The sequence below is a fragment of the Lycium ferocissimum genome, chromosome 2 (assembly GCF_029784015.1).
Source record: "Lycium ferocissimum isolate CSIRO_LF1 chromosome 2, AGI_CSIRO_Lferr_CH_V1, whole genome shotgun sequence".
Lineage (NCBI taxonomy): Eukaryota > Viridiplantae > Streptophyta > Magnoliopsida > Solanales > Solanaceae > Lycium > Lycium ferocissimum.
In genome coordinates, this window is record NC_081343.1 from 54981914 (window position 1) to 55002197 (window position 20284).

Sequence of the window (20284 nt, forward strand, 5' to 3'; positions counted from 1 at the left end):
AAGGTTCTTTGGATTAATTTTTCCTAGGATAGGATGGAAAACTATTTTGCAATAGCGGCATTGCAAATTGCAGAATTTCAGCGAACTCAAAAAATCACACAGAAAACTTACGTTTTGCTATTGAAAGACATGCATAATGTAAGAGTGAAGAGGGGATATAAAGTTCGAATCAGTGACCCAAAACTGAGGCAAATCCTCGGAATTTATAGCCAAAAAATTGGGTATGAACCGGTGCAGAAATACCTATTCATCAAGTGTTGTGTCTGTTTGGTAATACCAGTTATTACTGTTGGGAATAAACAGTCCGCGAATTTTATTTAAATTAAAATTCGTCGAAAAAATTAAATTATTAAGGGAAAATAAATAATTGAATTTTAGAAATAAATTTGGTCCAAAAAGATTATCAATCAATTGACCAAATCCACAAAGCCGAAGCCGAGCAATGACGACAGCGCGAAGGGAGTAACTTTTTAAGAGCTACAAGATGTGATTCTATATATAAGCACACAAGAAGTGCTTCCCCCCAGCAATGAGGGACAAAGTGGCACAAAGTGCCTTTGCAAAATGAATTTATTTGAATTTCATTTCCCTCCATTTTATTTTCTCACCATTTCCTAATTTACACTACACTCATCTTTAAAGTTCATGTCTTTAAAGCCCAACAAAAGGAGGATCATATATAGGGTGGGTAACCTTTTCACCTTTCTTTTAGTAGGCAGTTATCTTCAGGCACTCCTTTTTGCCGGTTATCTCTTCCTGAGACAGTTGTTTAGCAAAAACCTTTTTCTATTAATTTCTCTTGCAATATATTAATCTCTTTTATCGCATCTGGATCTCGTTTGAGCAAATTGAAAATCCTATGAGAAAATGTTAGGCTATAGTCAAAAACTTTGTAAAATATTGCAAACATTAGACCACAATTTAATATTTTATTTGTAAAGTTGAACAACATAAGAGCAAACATTAGATCCGAGATATCACAATATGAAAGAATAATTACGCAAGGGTTGTATTTACACAACTTTACAAATAGGGACAATCCAAATAATGGCCTAAAAAGGACATTTGCGTAAATCCACTAAAATAAAAGGCCATGACAAAAAAAATAAAGGGAAAAAAGAATTTTTGAAATTAAAATTAAAAAGTATGTTTGGAAGACAAGAGTGCTTGCACATGATTTTCACTTTTAAAAAAGGTTGAAATTTTATGAGTGAATCATTATTTCACTTGTCAGATCAAATTTTCTACTTGAAGTTCAAGTTAAAATAATTGATCAAATTCTAAAATAAGCATTTATTTAAAAATAATATTTCGAAATTTGAAGTTGATATAATGAGGATACTTTATACTCAAACTAATAACATGCGGGAAACAAAAAAAAAAAAACAAAGAACAACAAAGTCGCCTAAATTTCCGAATCAACCATTGTTTTAATTCACTATCTTCCTAACTTCAATCCTTCTCTCTGTTTTTGCCTTCCAAATTCATCTTCCACATAATTAAAAACTTCTCTCATTTGATAGACAAAAAAAAAACAAAATAAGAAAATTAAAGCTGAGAGAGAAATAATGAATTTACAGCAATGGACACCACCTTGTAACAAGCAATGCACCAATAAATTCTCAGCTCTCACCCAAATTCCTTGTAATTTACTCTCTTAGTTCCCTTCTTCTTGTAATTTAAAGGTCTCTTTTTTGTGTTAATATGTTACCAATTGGGCATGTTAAATTATTGAAATTGATTGAGTAGTCATACGAGACTGGGGATATATTTGAACTTGTAACATCACTCATAAGTACAAGTAATTCGATTCATTGTACATTTTGATATTATTTGTCAAGATTCTCTTTAGTTTGACCTGAGACTAGTATGCCATAAACTTGATATTTAGAGAACATCTGATTTGTTGTTTGTATTAAATGACAATTGTTTAGTATGCAATAAGATGGCCTGATAGACAGGTGATGCATCGATATAGATAATTCATATAGGCGAACCCAATGAGACTGGGATTGAGACGCAATGCATTAAGTAATAAATTGACTGTTCGAAAAAAAGAAAAAAAAAGTTGATTGTTGCACATGTTCAGTACACTACGAACTCGTGTATGACACTTTCATTATTACCGTACATAATCATATGGATGCATACTTGCAGTTGCAGACACCTTCAACCTTTGAAATTATTCTTTTCGATGTTGTATAGTTTATGCGTTCCTCCTTATAGTAGTTTATTTCTTGGAATGCGTCTAACTTGAAACTATAACTCGAATTTTAATGATGTGTAAATTTTTGTAGGGAGAGTTTTCTGCAAAAAAGCGTGTGATGCTGATGGCGATACATGGGAGGAATGTAAGTTTCAAGATTCTATTTTTATGAACGTTGTTGGTTTCAGTTGCATGTGTTCTTTACCTTGGTTCGTAAATTGTTATGACTTATGAGGAACATAACTATGTTGCATGTGAAAAGATTGCACCAGTTAATATAAAGTTTCTAACGTCGCAGAGATATGATCATGCTATTAATTAGGAGTGTTGGCTTAGGACCACTTAGTTTGTGAACAAGCAATTAATTCATGACTCATATTTGCAGAAAGTCCATGAAGTTGCTTCCCTTTGTAATTGAACGAAAAACATATCGTTGAGATTTTTTTTATTAGATTAATTAATTAATGGTTAGGAGACGTCTTTTTGTTGAACTGGAAAACTTGATGCTTCTCTATTCAATTAAGGTAGAATAGAAATGAAAAGGTACATGCAGGTTTGGAACAATGTGATGAGATGTGCTATAAGAGTGCTGTTCTGAAGGATCAACAATGGAGTGCTTATATTGATCGTGCCCCCGGTTCTGCTAGCTATTCTGAGGTTTACCGTCTCTTCTTTTTACACTTGTTGTCAACATGTGTTTTACTAAAAAATCATTCACTCATCAGACATATTGGCAATTTGAATAAGTACTCACTTATACGATGTGTATATGTCTTCAAAAGAACTTGATGATAATGCTGAGAAATTGTCCAACAGAACATGAATTCGTGGTAACCGATAAAACAAGTATAAGGTGCATATTAACTGGACTTGGAAAAAAAAATTCACACACCAGATAGCTAAGATTTATGAATTGTACATGTGCTATACTTCTGTTTCATCTTTTACATTAATAGTTGGCCTTTTAATTTTGACTGAATTTTAATTGCAAAGAAGAGAAGAGGTAGCTCCTAAGCTTTTTACTTCTTTACTATGTCGCCAACTGATATGCTGTTTGGAGTACAACTTTCTAGTGGACGTACGAGTGGCATTTACGATGTTCGTACCTGCATATGTGAGTATGACATATACTGTTCTTTTATGGATGCAGGATTGTCATCGCGCTTGTGCAGCTGGTTGTGGTTTCAAGGTCAGTTTGTCTTGTTTAAAAAAAATAGGGGAAACATGCTATAGAAAGTGTTGATGATCAAAATAATTTTTAACTTCTGTACTTTCTCAATACCCCACATTGTGGGATTTCACTGGATATATTGATGTTGTTGTTATTACTTTCTCAATCCTTGCTGTGACTCTGTTTATTAGGACTAGGAAGAGTAAGAACAAAAGAATAATGAGATCTTGAAGAAAAAGGACTAGTAGTAAATCTTTCAAATTCTTATGGTTTAATGCCTATCCAATTCATGTCCATAAGTCAAAGGCGGATCTAGGACGAGTATTGCAGCCTTTGCAGGTTCAACTAAACCTATTACTTTATGCTTGAACTATGTACACATACGGAAAAATAATTTAAACCATACGTATAATAACATCATGCTTATTCTGAACCCTCACTGACTCTAGATATATATTACATTCGCCTCTTTTTCCCTTGCTTCATTGGATGATGCCAAGTCCTTCTACAAAGAATGCATATTCATCTGCATTTCTATATTTCATTTTTATCTGACTGTTTACTGTTTTGTTATTCAGTTTGATATTCCTTCTGAGGAAGTAGATAAAATCCAATCAAGCAGGTCCTCCAAGCTACCTGCAGAAGAGGAGCCAGCTGATAAAAATAAGTCAACATAAACACAATGCAGAACTTTTGTGACATTTCCCACAACTGATTGTGTAATGTTCAAGAATAGCAATTAGTATACATAATTTATTCTACTAGGGGATTACTCCTTTAGTTCAAAGATTTGTTCTACGGCAGATAACATGGGGTGAAAGTTGAGTTTTGAGATTTCTAGCTTCATTAGCATTTTACTTATGCATGTGAAAGTGCTGATTTTTTGTATAATAGTTACTGTGAAATTTTCTGCAAAACATAACAGAAGCGAAATTTTCACCAGGTTGTCCTTTTTGGGACAACTATTTAGTAAATGACCATTTTCTCGATTTCAACTTATGGACCTTTTAAACCATAATTTATTCCTTTTGAGCAAACTGAAAATCTTATGGAAAACGTTACATAATGATCTAAACTTATGTAAGATATTGCAAATGTTATACGACAATTAAATATTTTGTCTATAAAGTTTAGTAACATATGGGCAAATATTAGCATAGTCTAATATTTCTGAAAGGGTGATTTTTTAAGGCTATATTTACACAACTTTTATAAATAGGGACAAAATCTAAATGATGATCTTAAAAATGAACGTTATCATAAATCAACCCGTAACAGAACGGTCCAATTCATCTTGGGCCTTCAAAGCTCAAACCACAAAAGATTTTGCCGATTATCCCTTGATGGACAGCTACCTATTAAATGTTTGGATAACTATATAGTAAATGAATTTTTTTTTTTGACTTTTTAGACTGTCCACAACCTAAAGATCTTTTGAGCAAAATAATTTATTTATGAAAAAACGTTAGATCATAATTTAATATTGTTTATGTTATTGTAGGTGCTAAATGATAATTTAATAATTTGTCGATGAGATTGAGCAACATTAAACTCGAAATTTTTTAAAAATAGAAACAAAATCTAAATAGTGGGTAAGAAAAGGGCTTTTTGCGTAAATCAGCCTCAAGAAGTTTGTGGCCCAAAGAGGTTATTGATCGCTGGAAAACCGTTTAATAGAATATTGTGTAAAATGTTTATGAATGGAGGTTCCTAAAGATTGAACATTGAGCAAAGCTAAAAGCAAACCTAGGTTGAGAAATTGAAAACATCTATACTTACAATGCCGCAGGTGAAGATCGTTGCCAGGAATTTCATGGACATGGTGGCTTCATTGCCTGCTGTGAAACTCGACTTGCTTTACGACAATTCCTTTATCTGTGAAGCCATTCTTAGGTATTCCCCTAATTTTGATCCACACTATTTTCCTGCTTTCCTAATCTTCTTTTAAGTTTTCCCTTTACTTTTTGCAAGCGATTTTTCACCTGCTGTGTAAATTTGGATGTAAAACATGTTTACTTTGTCTTTGAGCTTATTATTCTGGAGAGAAATGGACTTCAAGCAATAGCCATTGATATAACATACACCCAACACAAATTTATGATTTTGAATGTTTTTAAACAAAGTATTTATACTTTATTTTGAATACCCACATTGCAACAAGAGATTGTTTAGTTAAGTGGTACTTAGCAACCACTATCCAAGAATACTATATTCACCTCGGGCTATAGTAAGGAAATACTATGTGAACTGACAAGAAATATGACTGTGGAGGTTATTGTCTTTATGAACCTGATAAAATGTGATCCTACAAAGAGATTATATTTTGAGTATGATGAATCTAATGAACAAAATAAGCCTTAGATGACCTTTTTGATAAGATGTAAATTTGTAGATATATGTTGCTCATGATTAGTTGTACATCTCTGAGCAGAATAGTTGGGAAAAAAAAAAAAAAAAACTCTTTTGGTGATACTATTTTGAATATATGCTATTGGATGTGCTTCATTTGTTCATTTCTTCTGCTAGATCATTACCTCCCTTAGCGAAGAAGTATCTGCTACAATTGTTGTATATAGACATACCAATCTCAGCCAAGTCGATGGAGGAGTGGGTCCTTCCAGATGGATTCTCAAAGCATAAAGTTGCCATTGATAGATTGATACAGCTGAGAGTAATGACGGAAACATTTGACAGGTTGTTGAGCAGATTCTTCTCTTTCTTGATAGCTACTACATTTTCCTGTCTTGAATAATTCTGCCGGCTTATTCCAATTTTAGTAATGAAAGTGATGGTTAAACTTTCTGTGCGCCTTAGCTAGATACTGGAATGCTTCTCAGGCAACATAGGGAGGTTGGAGTTGTAACTAATATAGGAGTGGAGTACTCGTAAAGGATCGAGTGAGCCTGAAAACATACTTTTACGCAACTTTGTGTTCTCAGAATTCTAGAATCGACAGACTTTAGCTTCTACATCCTAACAGTAATTTATTTCTTTTACTTCGCTGCTTGATCTCCCAGACCCCACTTGTGGGATTACGCTGGGTGTGTTGTTGTTGTACTTCACTGCTTGATCTTTATCTGGTTGTCATATTTTTACTTAGCACTTTAAATAATGGCGCGCAAGCTAGAGTAGAACTTTGGTCAAAATAAGCAAGCATGATTTAAGGGAATATCTTGAAATGTCAATGCTTTCTTTTGTTTTTCCTTTTAAGTTTTTGCTCTTTTTAAGCATTAGCAGTTTTAGGTATCCGAAAGCATGCCTCAACTAGTGGAATGACAAAGCCTGGTCAGGGGGTGGTTCACAATTTCTTTTCATGTTATTTTAGTCTGTTTTAGATTGTTAAGCTCCACCATTTTCTTTGATTTCTTACAGGAAAAAGGAAGCCACTTATCAACTAAACCCGAAATTTCAATTTAATCTTCAGAAGCATATAGTCCACGGGTAAACTTCATTATCTTATGTATATTATTTTTTGTGGTAATATTTCTACTCGATATCGAAATATCTGTCATATTCTTGGTCTCGTAATTGCACAATTTGGATGATATCGTTTGAGTTCAATTACTGTAGGGGAGTCTTACCAAGGGAACCAATGCCATCTAATATCACTGTGAGGCTTCCTAGCTTGGAGGAGTTAGAGGCATATGCCATTGAACAGTGGGAGGTATGACTTGCATTTGTTAGTAGTTCTTATCAATTGATTTTCCTGGAGAGTTCAGAATATGTAATAATATGTTGTGAGACAATCTGCTTTGCTTTCGGTCTTGATCAATCTGCAGCCTGAATATAATTTTGGCAACTCTTTTTATGACTTGCAACTGTCGCAACCAGTGCTTTCTGCTGCACCTTATAAGCTCCAGTGAAGCTGGAAAGACCACAAACATAAGCTCTTCGATGATGAAAATTTTCCAGCGTGGACTTTTAAGTCAGAGGTACCGTCCATTTCAGTATTATGGATATATATGTACTCACACACACATATGTTTGGTTCCTCGTCCATGTGTGGATGGAAGATCTTTTTAAAATTGACATAATCTCCATGATTTCATGCCTTCTTAAGCAGAGATGACAGAGAACCTCCAAGGTTGACTGAAAGTGGGTTCCAGTTCTTGGTACGAGTTACTAAATTATCTCAATCAATCAACGTTTTGTATGAAATTGTATTGACAGTGGTGTATTACAGCTAATGGACACAAATGCACAGCTTTGGTACATCATCAGGGAGTACATAACAAATGCTGAGGTAATAATTCTTGATGCTTTTCACAGTATTCATTTGTGACCGTCTCCTTCTCTCTCTCTCTCTCTCTGGTTTGCTTTTTCATCGGAAGCACCCTTGGTCCATTTAATGAAGATTTCCTCTGTATTTTTCGTATTAATGCAGGAGCGAGGTGTGGAGTCAGCAGATCTTATTGCATTTCTTTTGGAGCTAAGCTTTCATGTTACTGGGAAGGTATTATTAGAGAGATTCTTCAATTAAGTTTGTCCTGGAACTGTAGTAAATGATACCATTTTTTTGAACTCTAAATGCATGAATTTAGTTGGTTTGGAGCACTGGTGTTTGGTTGAAAACTGCTTTTGCAAAATGTTCACATTGTTTCAAGAAAACAATAATAAAAAGTTTGACAAACTGAAATTATTGCGGAAAAGTTTTCAACTATTTTGCCTACCAAACGCTTGTAATCCTCATTTCCTCAGTATGCTTGAGTTTCGTATGTTTCTTGAATTGTCTTCTGATATAGGCATACAACACAAACACATTAACTGATCTCCAGCGAAGTATAATTAAGGACCTTTCTGATTTGGGACTGGTTAAGCTGCAGCAGGTGAATACTACTGATTGCCCCATCAATGAGCTCACGGAAATGAATGAATTTTAACTTTTCCATGATGTTCTTAATTATCCATTTGATGTTGTTTAGGGAAGGAAAGAGAGTTGGTTTATTCCCACCAAACTGGCGACCAATTTGTCGATTAGCTTAGCAGATACAACATCAAGGAAACAGGTGTGCTGCACTCTCAAGTGTTCCCTAGAGTAGCTAGGTCAAGCTACACAGAAATCCAGTTTTATTTATTTGTTTTCCATCTTTATTTACAGTTTTCTTATGAAGCAGGCGTGTCTCAGAAATTTAGATTTTTGTGCTGCCTGAGTTCCTGTCATCCAGATTTAAATTCTCAAATTTGTTTGGAACGAATTCAGTTATACCTTACTGACGGCAAATGCATCTTTTTTTCCCCCTTCCCACCCACATTCATCAGGGATTTATCGTTATTGAAACAAACTTCAGGTTGTATGCATATTCAACATCAAAATTACACTGTGAGATCTTACGCCTTTTTGCAAGGTATGCAAAGAATTTGCTTCTGTTGGTTGTGTTTCTTTCTTTCCAATTTTATCTCTGTTATGCCTAATAAACTGTGTGTTTGGCTGTTGAGTGTTATTTTCTAGTAGTAGATTTCTTTCATTTAACTGCTGTGGTTAGATCTCCGAGTAACAGATTTTAGCTGCAAATACAGGGTGGAATACCAGCTTCCAAATCTCATTGTTGGTGCTATTAATAAAGAAAGTTTGTATAAAGCTTTTCAAAACGGCATTACTTCTGAGCAGGCAAGTTTCAGCTGCTATTTGTTTATTGACAAGCATTGTCTTATTTCAGAGACACTAATTAAAATTGTCTGAGAAAGTTTAACTGTATGTGGAGTGCTATATTTGTATAAAGCAAAAAGTTGAAAAAGATTGATGGTGTGGGACATTTTTGTTGGATATTCTTATTAATTCTTTGTCAGCTAAATTTAAGAAAGAAAATAATATGTTGGTTAGCTGACAGATGATGATTGTTGATTAATCGCATGGCTCTCAGAAAAGGTCTTTTTATACTTTGTTTCTGGTCCTTCAATCCACTTATCATGTTTAATAGTAGCAGTTCCTTCCGTTGGTACACGTTTCAAAATTAGCTCGCACTTGAATGCGTGAATGGATTACGGGAAACTATTGTGCTTTTGGTGCTATAGTTCTCACTGCATTATAGTTCTGTATAAATTAGAAAAAGCTAAATATGCCAAAATGGAAACCTTTGCTTGAGTTGTTTGGAGTGGTTTATGTTCGACTTCCAATTATCCTCGTCTATAGCTATCCAATATATTGGCTTAGATGTAATAGTGATTTGTTCAACCCCCCGACACCCCCCCCCCCCCCCCCCCCCCAAAAGAAAAGGAACAAGCTGTCATGGTGATTTGTCAAAATGTTTCAAGTGATATTATAAAGTCTTCTGTTTGGACGTAGTTATACAGCACAAATTGAGCATCTACTCTGCAGTTGTCTTCGCTTGAAGTTAAAGTTTTGACTGCTGTTGTGATTTTGATGCATGGATTGCAGATAATTTCTTTCCTTCAGCAGAATGCACATCCTAGGGTTGTGGAGAGGACACCATCTGTGCCGGAGAATGTTACTGATCAGGTTTCTTCACTATTTTCGATAGCATTGATATTGAAAGACAGTGTATTTTGGCTTATTTGAATTATTACTGATTGTACCACTCTTGTAGAATTTATTCTTGACTAGTAACACATTGCCACAATTGTGGCAGACTAAAATCTATTAAACCAATTCAACAAGATATGGTTCATTGACAAAGATAGACTAATGAAAAGATTCATTGGAAAATAAAAAGTTGTCCAATTAACTAATTCAAATACTACTTTCTCATGCCAGATTAGATTGTGGGAATCTGATTTGAATCGCGTTGAGATGACGCCGGCCCATCTGTACGATGAATTCCCTTCTAAAGTGAGCGCTACGCACCATGATATTTGCTTTACAAACTTAATTTTGATTAACAATTTGATATGTTTTGCTGTTTAACATGATTGTTTTTGCTTACTAAACTGTAGGATGTCTTTGAGGCTGCATGTGATTTTGCCAGAGAATATGGAGGATTACTGTGGGAGGACTCTAAGCGAATGCGTCTCATAGTTAAGGCTGATATTTTGACTGAGATGAAGGAATTTCTTCGTCGTCAAAAATAATAGCTCCCTTCTTTTCTGAAGGCCTTCATTTTGTACGGTTCATGAAGGGTTTCATCAGTTGTCCTCCGGCTATGTATTTATTCCCAGTTTGTCTTGTACATGAGCTTTATTGTGGGTGCATGTTTTCATTGTGGTTCGGCTGCCTTCTTTCGACACCTTGTGATATCTATACTAACGATGGGATTACAAATCATCTCTCTCTCTCGCAAATGCTCTTTAATTTTGACCGTGATTTCAGTGACAAGACATATTAGCTTTAGAATAGAGTGATAGAGATGACAAAACCGTGACTTCCATGATTACCAGCAGCTATTATTTATTCTAAGCATCACAATCAGCTCATATATTCAAGATTTTGGAATTGGTTCAATCGTAACAGTTGTTCTAAAGTAAAAGCCCAATTCGCCCGATTAATATTCTCCTTTTCCTTTGGTTGCGTTTTTGCGTTCCCCTGTGTTTGAATTCAACTGGAAGACAATGAATTCTTTTAAGAGAATACACAGCAAAATGAAGAAAAGAAAACAAAGATAGCTTCGTCGCTAAAGACATTCAACTCTCTTAATAACCTACAAGAGTCTTTTCAATCTATCACCCAAACATACATAGTAATTATAATACAATGACAATGTTCTCTATATTTTCTAAGCATGTTATCACACATTACACTTCCAAAGCTAACTAGTTGCAGTCATCAAACACTGTCTACATAGAATCATTTTGTCAAAATATCCCTAGCACGAGCTAGCTCTCCTCCAAAATTTTCTGATGCTAACATGAAATTTTGGAAATAGACAGTTGTTCTCCTGTCCACATCTTTGGACAAAGACCGTTTTTGAGTTTATATAAGCTCAAGAAGGAACTTATAATTCAGTAGGTCCTCCAATAAAGTAGATAACTATAAGCTCTTTCTTGGAAATTTCCTTTTTTTTAGCCTATCTGGGCAAACTTTGCATGTGCATGTCACCATCACTGTTCTCATTTCTCACAAATTAAGAATTCACAGAGTCATAAATCATATCAATATTTTTCCTTTCAGACATAAGAGCTAAATACCTAGCAAGTGCTCTTCTATTTTCCCTCCCAAGTGTGAACAGTTTCTCTTTAAAATTCAAGATGGTAAGACCTCTAAAGAGTTGCCTGCAATTATCCCTCAAGATTGCAAACATAACAATAGGATTTACGGGCATTGCGATGCTTATTTATGGTGTATGGATGATTAGAGTTTGGCAGAGAGATGCTGCGGACTCACCATCATCCCCTGATTATGCTCAGTTTCCTTGGTGAGTTCTCAACTTTGTTCAATTATGTTGACAACCTTGTTTCTTTTTTCATTTTGAGTCCAGAGGCGGATCCATGGATTCTAATAAGGAGATTCACGAAAATATAAGAATGTCACACTTGAGATATACAACCTTGCGAGCTAAATTCATTTTTTGAGCCACTTTGGTCGCTTACAAGGAAACTGCTCTTATATTAAGGGAATTCAACAATCTATATGTATATGCAAAAACAAAACTTTTTTTTTTTAAACCATATTTGCACAGTATAATTATGGAAGGAACCCCTCTCAGACCATGAAGTGCCGTCAATGATTTTGACTCCTTTCTCTATAATACAGTCTTGGCATATAAGAGAAATGCTAATACTGCTGAAATAATGGCAGGTTCATCCATGCATTTCTTGGTGTTGGTACTGCTTTATGTGCAATCACTTGCCTTGGTCATATCGGTGCGAACTCTGCCAATTCCTGTTGCCTCTCATTTGTATCCTTCTTCTTTATAGTTCTCATATGTCATATATGTTCTTAGGAAAAAAAAAAAATTGGCGCAAGGGGGGGTTGTTGGAAAAAGAAGCTGCATAGACAGAGATCAAAAGACTGGACCTTAACTAAAATTATAGTATATTTTCATCATATTTGTGCTTCTTCTATTAGAGATTGGAATGGGAGCTGATGTTTTCTTGAACTCTGACTGGGAGAAGGTATGCATCTATTGTTATTCAAACATTGTTGTTCAATTATCTTTTCGTATTCTCTTGATCCTGACATCAACAAAACAACTTTGCTGCTTCTCTCCAATGTTCTCATTATGTGTTACCTAAATCAGGATTTACCAGAAGATCCATCAGGAAGGTTTGATGATTTCAAGGATTTTGTCAACTCAAATAGCGATGGCTGCCAATGGATTGCCCTGCTCTGTGTTCTAACACAGGTAAGAAAAAACCCTTCGAGAAATTTCAGTATGTTTTTTAATCTGAAACTATGTTACGCAATACTTACTAAAAACTTTTGTTAAGCAGGGGGGCTGTATCTTATTAGCTACAATTCTAAGAACTCTTGGGCAAGTTAAGGAATATAGTGATGGGAATGAAGGTGAATATGCAGAACGATCGGCTCCGCTTCTGCGATCTCCAGAACTGCCACCAAGTCCACTGTATCCATATGTTATTGGTGAACCAGTTAATAGTGAGCCAAATTATGTCTACAAGATTGTTTGAGTTTTGGAACGCAAAGGTTAGATCCATAGTAAAAATTATATCTTGAAATTTCTTTTGGCTTTTTATGTTATTGAAGTTTTCCAGTGTCTGCCGAAGCTGAAGTGAATGAAGTTTTCCATGGTTGCTGAGGCAGCACGCACAACTCAAATATTGAACTTGAAGTTTGGATATTGAGACAGAGATAAAACCTGCTAAGGCAGCTTAGTTAGGAATATTGACTATGATGTAGCTTCTCCAATAGCTTAAGAATGAATTTTATGAGAAATAGATAAGACCATATTTGTGTATTTAATAGTATTATTTTGTAACTTATGTTTTCCGCGGTATCATTTCATTTATCACGGTGAATTATATTTGTTGGATATGCTATTGTAGTATTGTCAATATAAATATTGAATATTGAGTAGAAAAGATGATTGGCATCTTCCTCTGGAAACTCTAGCTATCTTAGGACAAATTTTCATTAAATGAGAAGCAAAGACAAAAATTAAAGACCAACGATTTGAGGGACAAAAATTAAAGACCACCCCAAGATAGGGACATTCATGCAAATTGCCCCATTTGCAAACTTTTCCGGGCAATTTGCACGATTGCCCTTATTCGGGGGTGGTCTTTAATTTTTCCCCTTCGCTTAATGCCCCGAGATTCTGGGTTCGAACCCTGGCTCAGTTAAAAAAAAAAAATCGCAAGGCAGAATTTCTTAACAAAATTAGGCCTATTCGGGCAAAAATTAGGCCTTAAGGCAGAGATTTGCATTAAGAGAAACTTTTGCCCAAAATTAGGCCTTAAAGGCAAACCTTTGCCTTAAGGCTAACTTTTATCCAAAATTAGGCCTATTCGGGCAAAAGTTAAACCTTACAGCAGAGATTTCGCGAAAGCCTTGCCTTGTAAATTTTTTTATTTTTTTACTGAGCGGGATTCAAATCCAGATCAAGATATTTTCGATTATTTTTTTGAGTGAAGGACAAAAATTAAAGAGCGGGGCGCTTGAAGGGCAAATCCGCACAAAAAAAAGAACTTTTCCCGAGCGACTATTGAACACCAAAATATTTCTAGGTTTTATGAACCGTCTTATCCTGGGTAAAAAGTAACAGCAATATCCTACCAGAGGTGGAGTCTGAATCTGGGTTCTACATAATTATAATTTTCATGCTTACTGATTCTTGATAAATTGTTTGTCCAAATTAAATAATATTTTTAATATAAATATAAAATTTGAACCAAAACTATTAAGTTCTACCCACCGCCGTTATCATTGTGGCTCTGCCCCTGTATCCTACTTCAAAATGCTTGCAAGAAAAGGGAAAATTACAAACTGGTAATTAAATACATCTTATATTATACACTCTCAAAAGGCAAAATAAATTGCAACCATAAAACTCTGCAGTTGACAAAGCCACAACTGCTGGTAATTATGGCATACTCGAAGATTAGAAAACAAACGAAAAAAGAGTACACTGTGTCTTCAAGAAGTAAACTGTAACTATACAGGAATTTACAAATTAGGAGATGCAATTAAAAAGCTCCATTTTTAGGCTAATCTAACTTAGGTTCAACCCCTGCCCTACGATGACTCGGTCGGTCCTTCTAATCAGGTGGAAAGTAATCCACCTGCATTTCTAAATCTAGTGTGACCAATTTCTTGGTCCTTAGTATGATTCAATCCCCAATAAAAGACCAGCATTGCTCATCTACCTTATATGAGTATCATAGTGGTCAAAAACATTATCCGGCACGATCAGGGGTAACTTGTCTATGTACATGAATAGCCTTCTCAGGTTCTCCCTTGTTATTGTTGACATGTCCACTACATCATTGTTGTCCATGTATACCCACAGGTCCCCGGAGTCTACCCTTTTAAGGCTATCGCGGCAGAAGGGGCATGACTGTGACCTCGAACGCCTGCAAGTATTGTATTAGATCATATATAAGTAATTGGACATAGAAAGGAGGAGTTATCATGCTGAATTTACATATTTTGTAGAGTAATAAAGTACAAAGCCCTAGCAGAAAATATACGACCACCAGCAAGAGCTGCTACTCTCCCCAAAGAGTCCCTTTAGCAGAAAATGGTACTAAGTTTCGTATGTCGCTTACCATAGGAACTTGATTACTTCCAATACTATTGAGGAGATTGCTATGGCTTCTAATCGACTTAACATACTCGGAACACAGAAATATGCCCACAGTGCTTTTCCTTTACTTCCCTCTTAATAATTTCTCATTCAGTCTAAGACACTATTCAACATTGCCAGTATACAGTATTCCTTCCGTTTCACTTCATGTGAAGGTGTTTGACTAAGCACACCATTTAAAAAAGAAAAGAAGACTTTTAGAACTTAAATGGTCTTAAGGATGCCATGACATTTTTGTGCCTGTAAATCATGTCATCAGGGGTATGATGGAAACTAAAAATGTTTGTAAATACAGAAAGGTCATGCTTTAGGGAAAAAGACTAAAAAGGAAAGAGTGTCACATAAAATAGAACACAGGGAGTAACAATTTCCCTAAATCAATAAGACATATTCAAAGGCTTTCCCTAAATCAATAAGAATACTCAAAGGCATCCGCTTAGCTTCCCACGAGAATAGGAAAACACTACTTAGTTTCAGAGAGCACATAGAACTAGATCAAGGTTGAGAATTAGGCTCTCGAATTAAAGGGTCATTTTAAGACGGGATTATGGAAAAGGATCAAGAAGGTTGCAGTCCATCTTTGTACTGAAACAGGAATGCGAAAACTTTCCTCCACTCTTGACCTAAACACACACACACACACAGACAGAGAAAAGAGAGAATGGGAAAACATAGTTTCAGGAATGTGTGAGAGTAAATAAGATATAGCAGGACCGTATTTACTCCACCCCGAGATAACTGAATGGTGGAGCAACTTATATCCAGCAGAAACTTTATGCCTCTAGTGCTTTACAGGACCATCGAAACCTGTTATCTCACTTTTACTAGGAAACGGTTTCTCATGGAGAGGCAGCAACCTAAGACTCTATTTACCATTTATCATTTAAGCCGTTAAGTGGGAAGAAGCAAACTTAAAGGACTAGGAAACTAGCTCCAGCTAGTCTCTGTGTGTGTTTTTTTGGTTTGGGGGCCGGGCGGGGGGTGTTTGTAAAAATTGCCCCTGAAATTCTGCAGAATAGCAGCATATCTAGGTCATTGCAGGATTTTTATATTATAAAAAGATTCCATCAGCAAGCAAAAGAACCTAGATCAGAATATAAAGCCAAACAAACACGTCCATTCCTTTGCAAGGGCCACAGAAGATATATTTAGTCAGAACTTCAGTTTAGGAGGTCTGCCGCTTTGCATTTAATTCATCATTTTTCATTTGGTCCTATTTTGTTAGGTAACATTCTCCCCAGCCATGCAAAGTGAGGGTCGTAAAACAGCTCGGAGCATGTTCAAAATAAGACACTAAAACCCAGTACTACAGTGACAGAAAAGAGCAAAGATGCACTCCAGCTTCTCTGACATTGCAGAGTTACCAGTTAGCAGGGAAAATCATAAACACTCGGGCTGCAACATTGGAACAAATTTCCACTGTAAACAGATAGATAAGATGATTACCGCTAGTTTGATGTCAAGCTTAAAACAGACAATACACTCAGTCAATAAACTGAAATAACAGTTAGAATTTAGGATAGAGCACTTCCCCTGGACAGAGGCACCACATCATAAAGACACAAAAACACTACAGAAGATAAAAAGAGTACAACTGAAACAGTATTTTCCCTCTGCAAAGATACTTAAGTCTCTTAGGATATCTTAGATTCTGCAGAGAATTTTCAGAACTTCAACTGTGGGGGAGGCATGGGATGAGAGAGTTACTGTTCTTACAAGTTGCTCAAAATTTACAAGCTACTCTGATATTCAAGAACAGACTATGAAATCTATTATTTAAACTTAACAAATTCTGCTCAAACTCTGCGGCTAGCATGCAAACAAACTATAAATCCTGACCTAACCCTTTAACAACCTAGACTTAGCTATTAACTTGTTCCTGCCCTAGCTGTCTTTGATCTAGCTGGCCTGATAATTGGGGAAAGAAAGCCCCAGACTACCTAATATTGGGACCAGGAAGCACTTGGTGGCTGTTATGCACCACATTTGAATGTATTCATCGAAAGGGGATAAAAAGAGTACGAACTGAAACAGTATTTTCCCTCTGCAAAGATACTTAAGTCTCTTAGGATTATCTTAGATTCTGCAGAGAATTTCCGGAACTTCAACTGTGGGGGAGGCATGGGATGGGAGAGTTACTGTTCTTAGAAGTTGCTCAAAATTTAAAAGCTACTCTGATATTCAAGAACAGACTATGAATTTTATTATTTAAACTTAACACGCAGCTTCTATCTTCACACAAACCACACATGAAACATACCATTCACGATAGCATTTCAAGCACAGCGCGTGATTGCATTTGGGAAGGACAATTTTGCTGTTCATTTCCATGCAGATTCCACATTCCTCTTCCCTTTCAATGTCCGAGTCAGAACACTGTCTGTAATCCTCGTCATCTCTTCTCCTGTATCTCTCCTGGCAAATCGCTTTTTGCTTTTTGTCTTCTGAATCAGTAACACCTCTTTCAAGTTGAAGTAAGGAGGGATATATAACAGCTGCACAAGATCAATGATTATTAGCAGTAAGGAGGGATATATAACAGCTGCACAAGATCAATGATTATTAGCAACCATTATAGCTGATTTATCTTAATAGTTTACATGATTGTATCAAATGAAAGAAAATGTAGAAACTCACCATAAAACTCCCTAATGCTTGCTTTCCTTTCATGAGTTTGCATGGTTGTGGTCCCATCAACATAAACCTAGAGTGCAAAAAAAAATCCCATCCAATGTCATGTGACAGTTATTGTGACAGGAAAAGCAGCTTGAAATAGAGGGGATTAGAAATGCATGAAAATGAACAATCCGAACCTTGTAAATTAGAATTCTCAACAATCCAAGGGCACCAGCAAGGTGGCAATCAGTCCATTGAACTAAGAAAAGGAACAAGTGCGCTGCCGGACTGTAGGACAGTCGCATCTGTACGCAAGCTCCATCATACTCTCTGGGAAAGTCAGATGCCCTGCATCCCAAATTCCAACAATCACATTCCAAATGACAGGATAAAGAAGGAAGCACTAAAACACTAAATTACCAGGTCCAAACAAACATGTTCACCATACAGAACAAAGGGAAGTCATCAAAACCAACCTCAGCAAATTACAAAAGCCACTAGATAAAGGAGGGGCAGGGAGAATAAAAACGAAACGACAGAAATGAAGAAAATACAGAATGGAGAATGCAACAATTTACTTCCTCTTGTGATTGTTCAGTTAAGTAACCACATTGCAACAAATTGATTTTCAAGGAGAAGAAAAAAAGGGGGACCGAAAAAACCCCCAAGAGTGGGGGAATCAGCAGCATCCCCTTACAGCAAGTACATATCGTCAAGATGAAGGTAGGCCTTAAAATCATAAACAAAAGGCTACATACTCATAATATTAGAGTTTAGACGCTTTTACAAGCTAAGCATCAGATTAGCTTTAAATGATACCTTTATTTCTTTTTAAGCAATCAAAGAAGTAAACTCCAAACAAACACTGATAACAACCTCCCTCATTCAAATGCACCACAGTTCTAAACACAGAGAAAAACGAAAAAGGAAAGGGGGCAAACACGTGTCATCACTGCCACAAAATCTTACCAAATCTAACCATTGAAATTTCACTTGGAACAAAGAACATACTGGAAGCAAAGCAAAGAAAAAAAAAACTCAAAGAATGTAACAAATAAAAAATCAAAAAGCAGGAAAATTTGAACCTTCAGCATTTTTAGCAAGAAACAAAAACCCACATCAGAAAAATCATTCAGAACAAAATAAACCAGCAAACAAAGAACAAGAAACAAAAACCCATATCAGACCAGCAAACAAAGAAGAAAAAAAAAAGAACAGAAAAACCACCTCAGAACCGAAATATATCAAAAAAAAAAAAAAAAAAAGCAGACTAAAGAATAGAACAAAAGGGTCATACAAAGATGACAGTAAATTCTATACAACAACAAAAAAACATACATTTCCAAGCAGTACTAGTACTAAATAAACAAGAACAAGAAAAACAAGGATGACACAAAAAAAAAAAAAAAAATTGAGTTTTTTTAAGGATGTTAATGAAGAATAAGTTGACTTACAAAGTATTAGCATGTTGAATATCAGCTTCAAGAACTTTGAGAGAATCCTTGAAGGATTTTCTCATTGGCCCTCCTATTCCTATTCCACCCCTATTCATATCCTTAATCTTCCCTTCTCTTTCGCTCTTTCCTCTAACCACCAAAAAAAAAAAAAAACTTGACTTTTTCTCACAGCCAAACAGTACTTACCATAACTAATCCACTTCTTTTTTTTTTTTTCTTCTCAAAATCTGTTTAGTTGATGAGAGAATTTTCCCTAAAGTTTGATGACTCTGTGTGTGTGTTGTGTTCTTCTATTCTCTGCTTCTTTACTGTACTTGAGGAAGAAAGAGAAAATGGAGTTGTTATTATTGGACACGTGGACTTGAGATTATGACACTCGAAGGGGCTTGAAATGTAATATTGATGATATTGCTTGGGTAAATTTGGAATTTAAATGCCTAAAATTAATGGACCACTAACACAGTTAACACCCACATCAATGTGAACTAGACGAACCTGTAGATTCTGTCAACTGGTAAAAATTCACCTGACCCTATATTTATACCATATTATAAAATCAACAAGAAAATAATTAGTTTATATGTATTTAATATAAAATTAAACTATTTAATATAAAATCTGGATGTGAGTAAATATGTATCAAATTGTTTTACCTCCATTGATCATAGTAAATTCAAATCAATTCGATTGTGACTATGAAATGAATATGAAATATGAAAAGAATAGCTTTAACTTTATTGATAGGAATTTTCAATGAGCATTTGAATGAATCGTTACTGAATTGTAGATACTAAATATTTTTTAAAATGGTATGAACTAGATCAATTCACAACACTCATTTTGTATCTTCTATAGTATTCAGCAACTTATTAGGTACTAATAAATTACTTTATGCAAATTTACTACTACAACAATAATATACACGGTGTAATCTCGTAAGTAGGGTGTGTGGAGGATAGGATATACAAGACTTAACTCGAGGTAACGAGGCCATTTTCAATTTATGTAACTTTATTACTTTTAAGAATATCAATTTATTTAATCCTATATACGCTTATATGGTATTTTTTGCAAGCAACCATATGAGTTGTAAATCAATTTTGAAACTCTATCACCTAAAAAGGAAACCCTATGACATAAAAAAAAAAAAAAAACCTGTCCCCCTTTATAGTACAAA

At 35.3% G+C, this 20284-nt stretch overlaps 4 protein-coding genes across 5 annotated transcripts; 3 read left to right on the plus strand and 1 right to left on the minus strand.

Moving 5' to 3' along the window:
* Positions 1-1256: 1256 nt before the first annotated feature.
* Positions 1257-4377, plus strand: LOC132048208 (uncharacterized). The gene is made up of 5 exons (XM_059439118.1): positions 1257-1644; positions 2298-2351; positions 2760-2863; positions 3357-3395; positions 3956-4377. The coding sequence occupies exons 1-5, from the start codon at positions 1569-1571 to the stop codon at positions 4052-4054; spliced, it is 372 nt and encodes a 123-aa protein (XP_059295101.1). The 5' UTR covers positions 1257-1568; the 3' UTR covers positions 4055-4377.
* A 748-nt stretch (positions 4378-5125) lies between these two features.
* LOC132045386 (general transcription and DNA repair factor IIH subunit TFB2) lies at positions 5126-10596 on the plus strand. Of its 2 annotated transcripts, none has more exons than XM_059435980.1 (15): positions 5126-5270; positions 5904-6071; positions 6750-6818; positions 6948-7041; positions 7209-7309; positions 7438-7489; positions 7561-7620; positions 7762-7830; positions 8120-8203; positions 8300-8383; positions 8637-8722; positions 8895-8985; positions 9754-9834; positions 10090-10164; positions 10269-10596. In XM_059435980.1, exons 1-15 carry the CDS (start codon positions 5158-5160, stop codon positions 10401-10403), a joined length of 1362 nt encoding a protein of 453 aa, XP_059291963.1. In that variant the 5' UTR covers positions 5126-5157; the 3' UTR covers positions 10404-10596. The 2 variants fall into 2 exon arrangements, with proteins under 2 accessions (XP_059291963.1, XP_059291967.1); XM_059435984.1 differs by having other exon boundaries at positions 7441-7489.
* An 829-nt stretch (positions 10597-11425) lies between these two features.
* On the plus strand, positions 11426-13323 carry LOC132045405 (tetraspanin-19-like). Its single transcript, XM_059435989.1, has 5 exons — positions 11426-11683; positions 12067-12166; positions 12303-12383; positions 12509-12613; positions 12702-13323. The coding sequence occupies exons 1-5, from the start codon at positions 11517-11519 to the stop codon at positions 12897-12899; spliced, it is 651 nt and encodes a 216-aa protein (XP_059291972.1). The 5' UTR covers positions 11426-11516; the 3' UTR covers positions 12900-13323.
* An 895-nt stretch (positions 13324-14218) lies between these two features.
* On the minus strand, positions 14219-19399 carry LOC132045416 (E3 ubiquitin-protein ligase AIRP2-like). The gene is made up of 5 exons (XM_059435998.1): positions 19105-19399; positions 17848-17998; positions 17672-17738; positions 17295-17529; positions 14219-14801 (listed from the first exon to the last, which is right to left on the minus strand). Exons 1-5 carry the CDS (start codon positions 19200-19202, stop codon positions 14591-14593), a joined length of 762 nt encoding a protein of 253 aa, XP_059291981.1. The 5' UTR covers positions 19203-19399; the 3' UTR covers positions 14219-14590.
* Between the last annotated feature and the right edge of the window lie 885 nt (positions 19400-20284).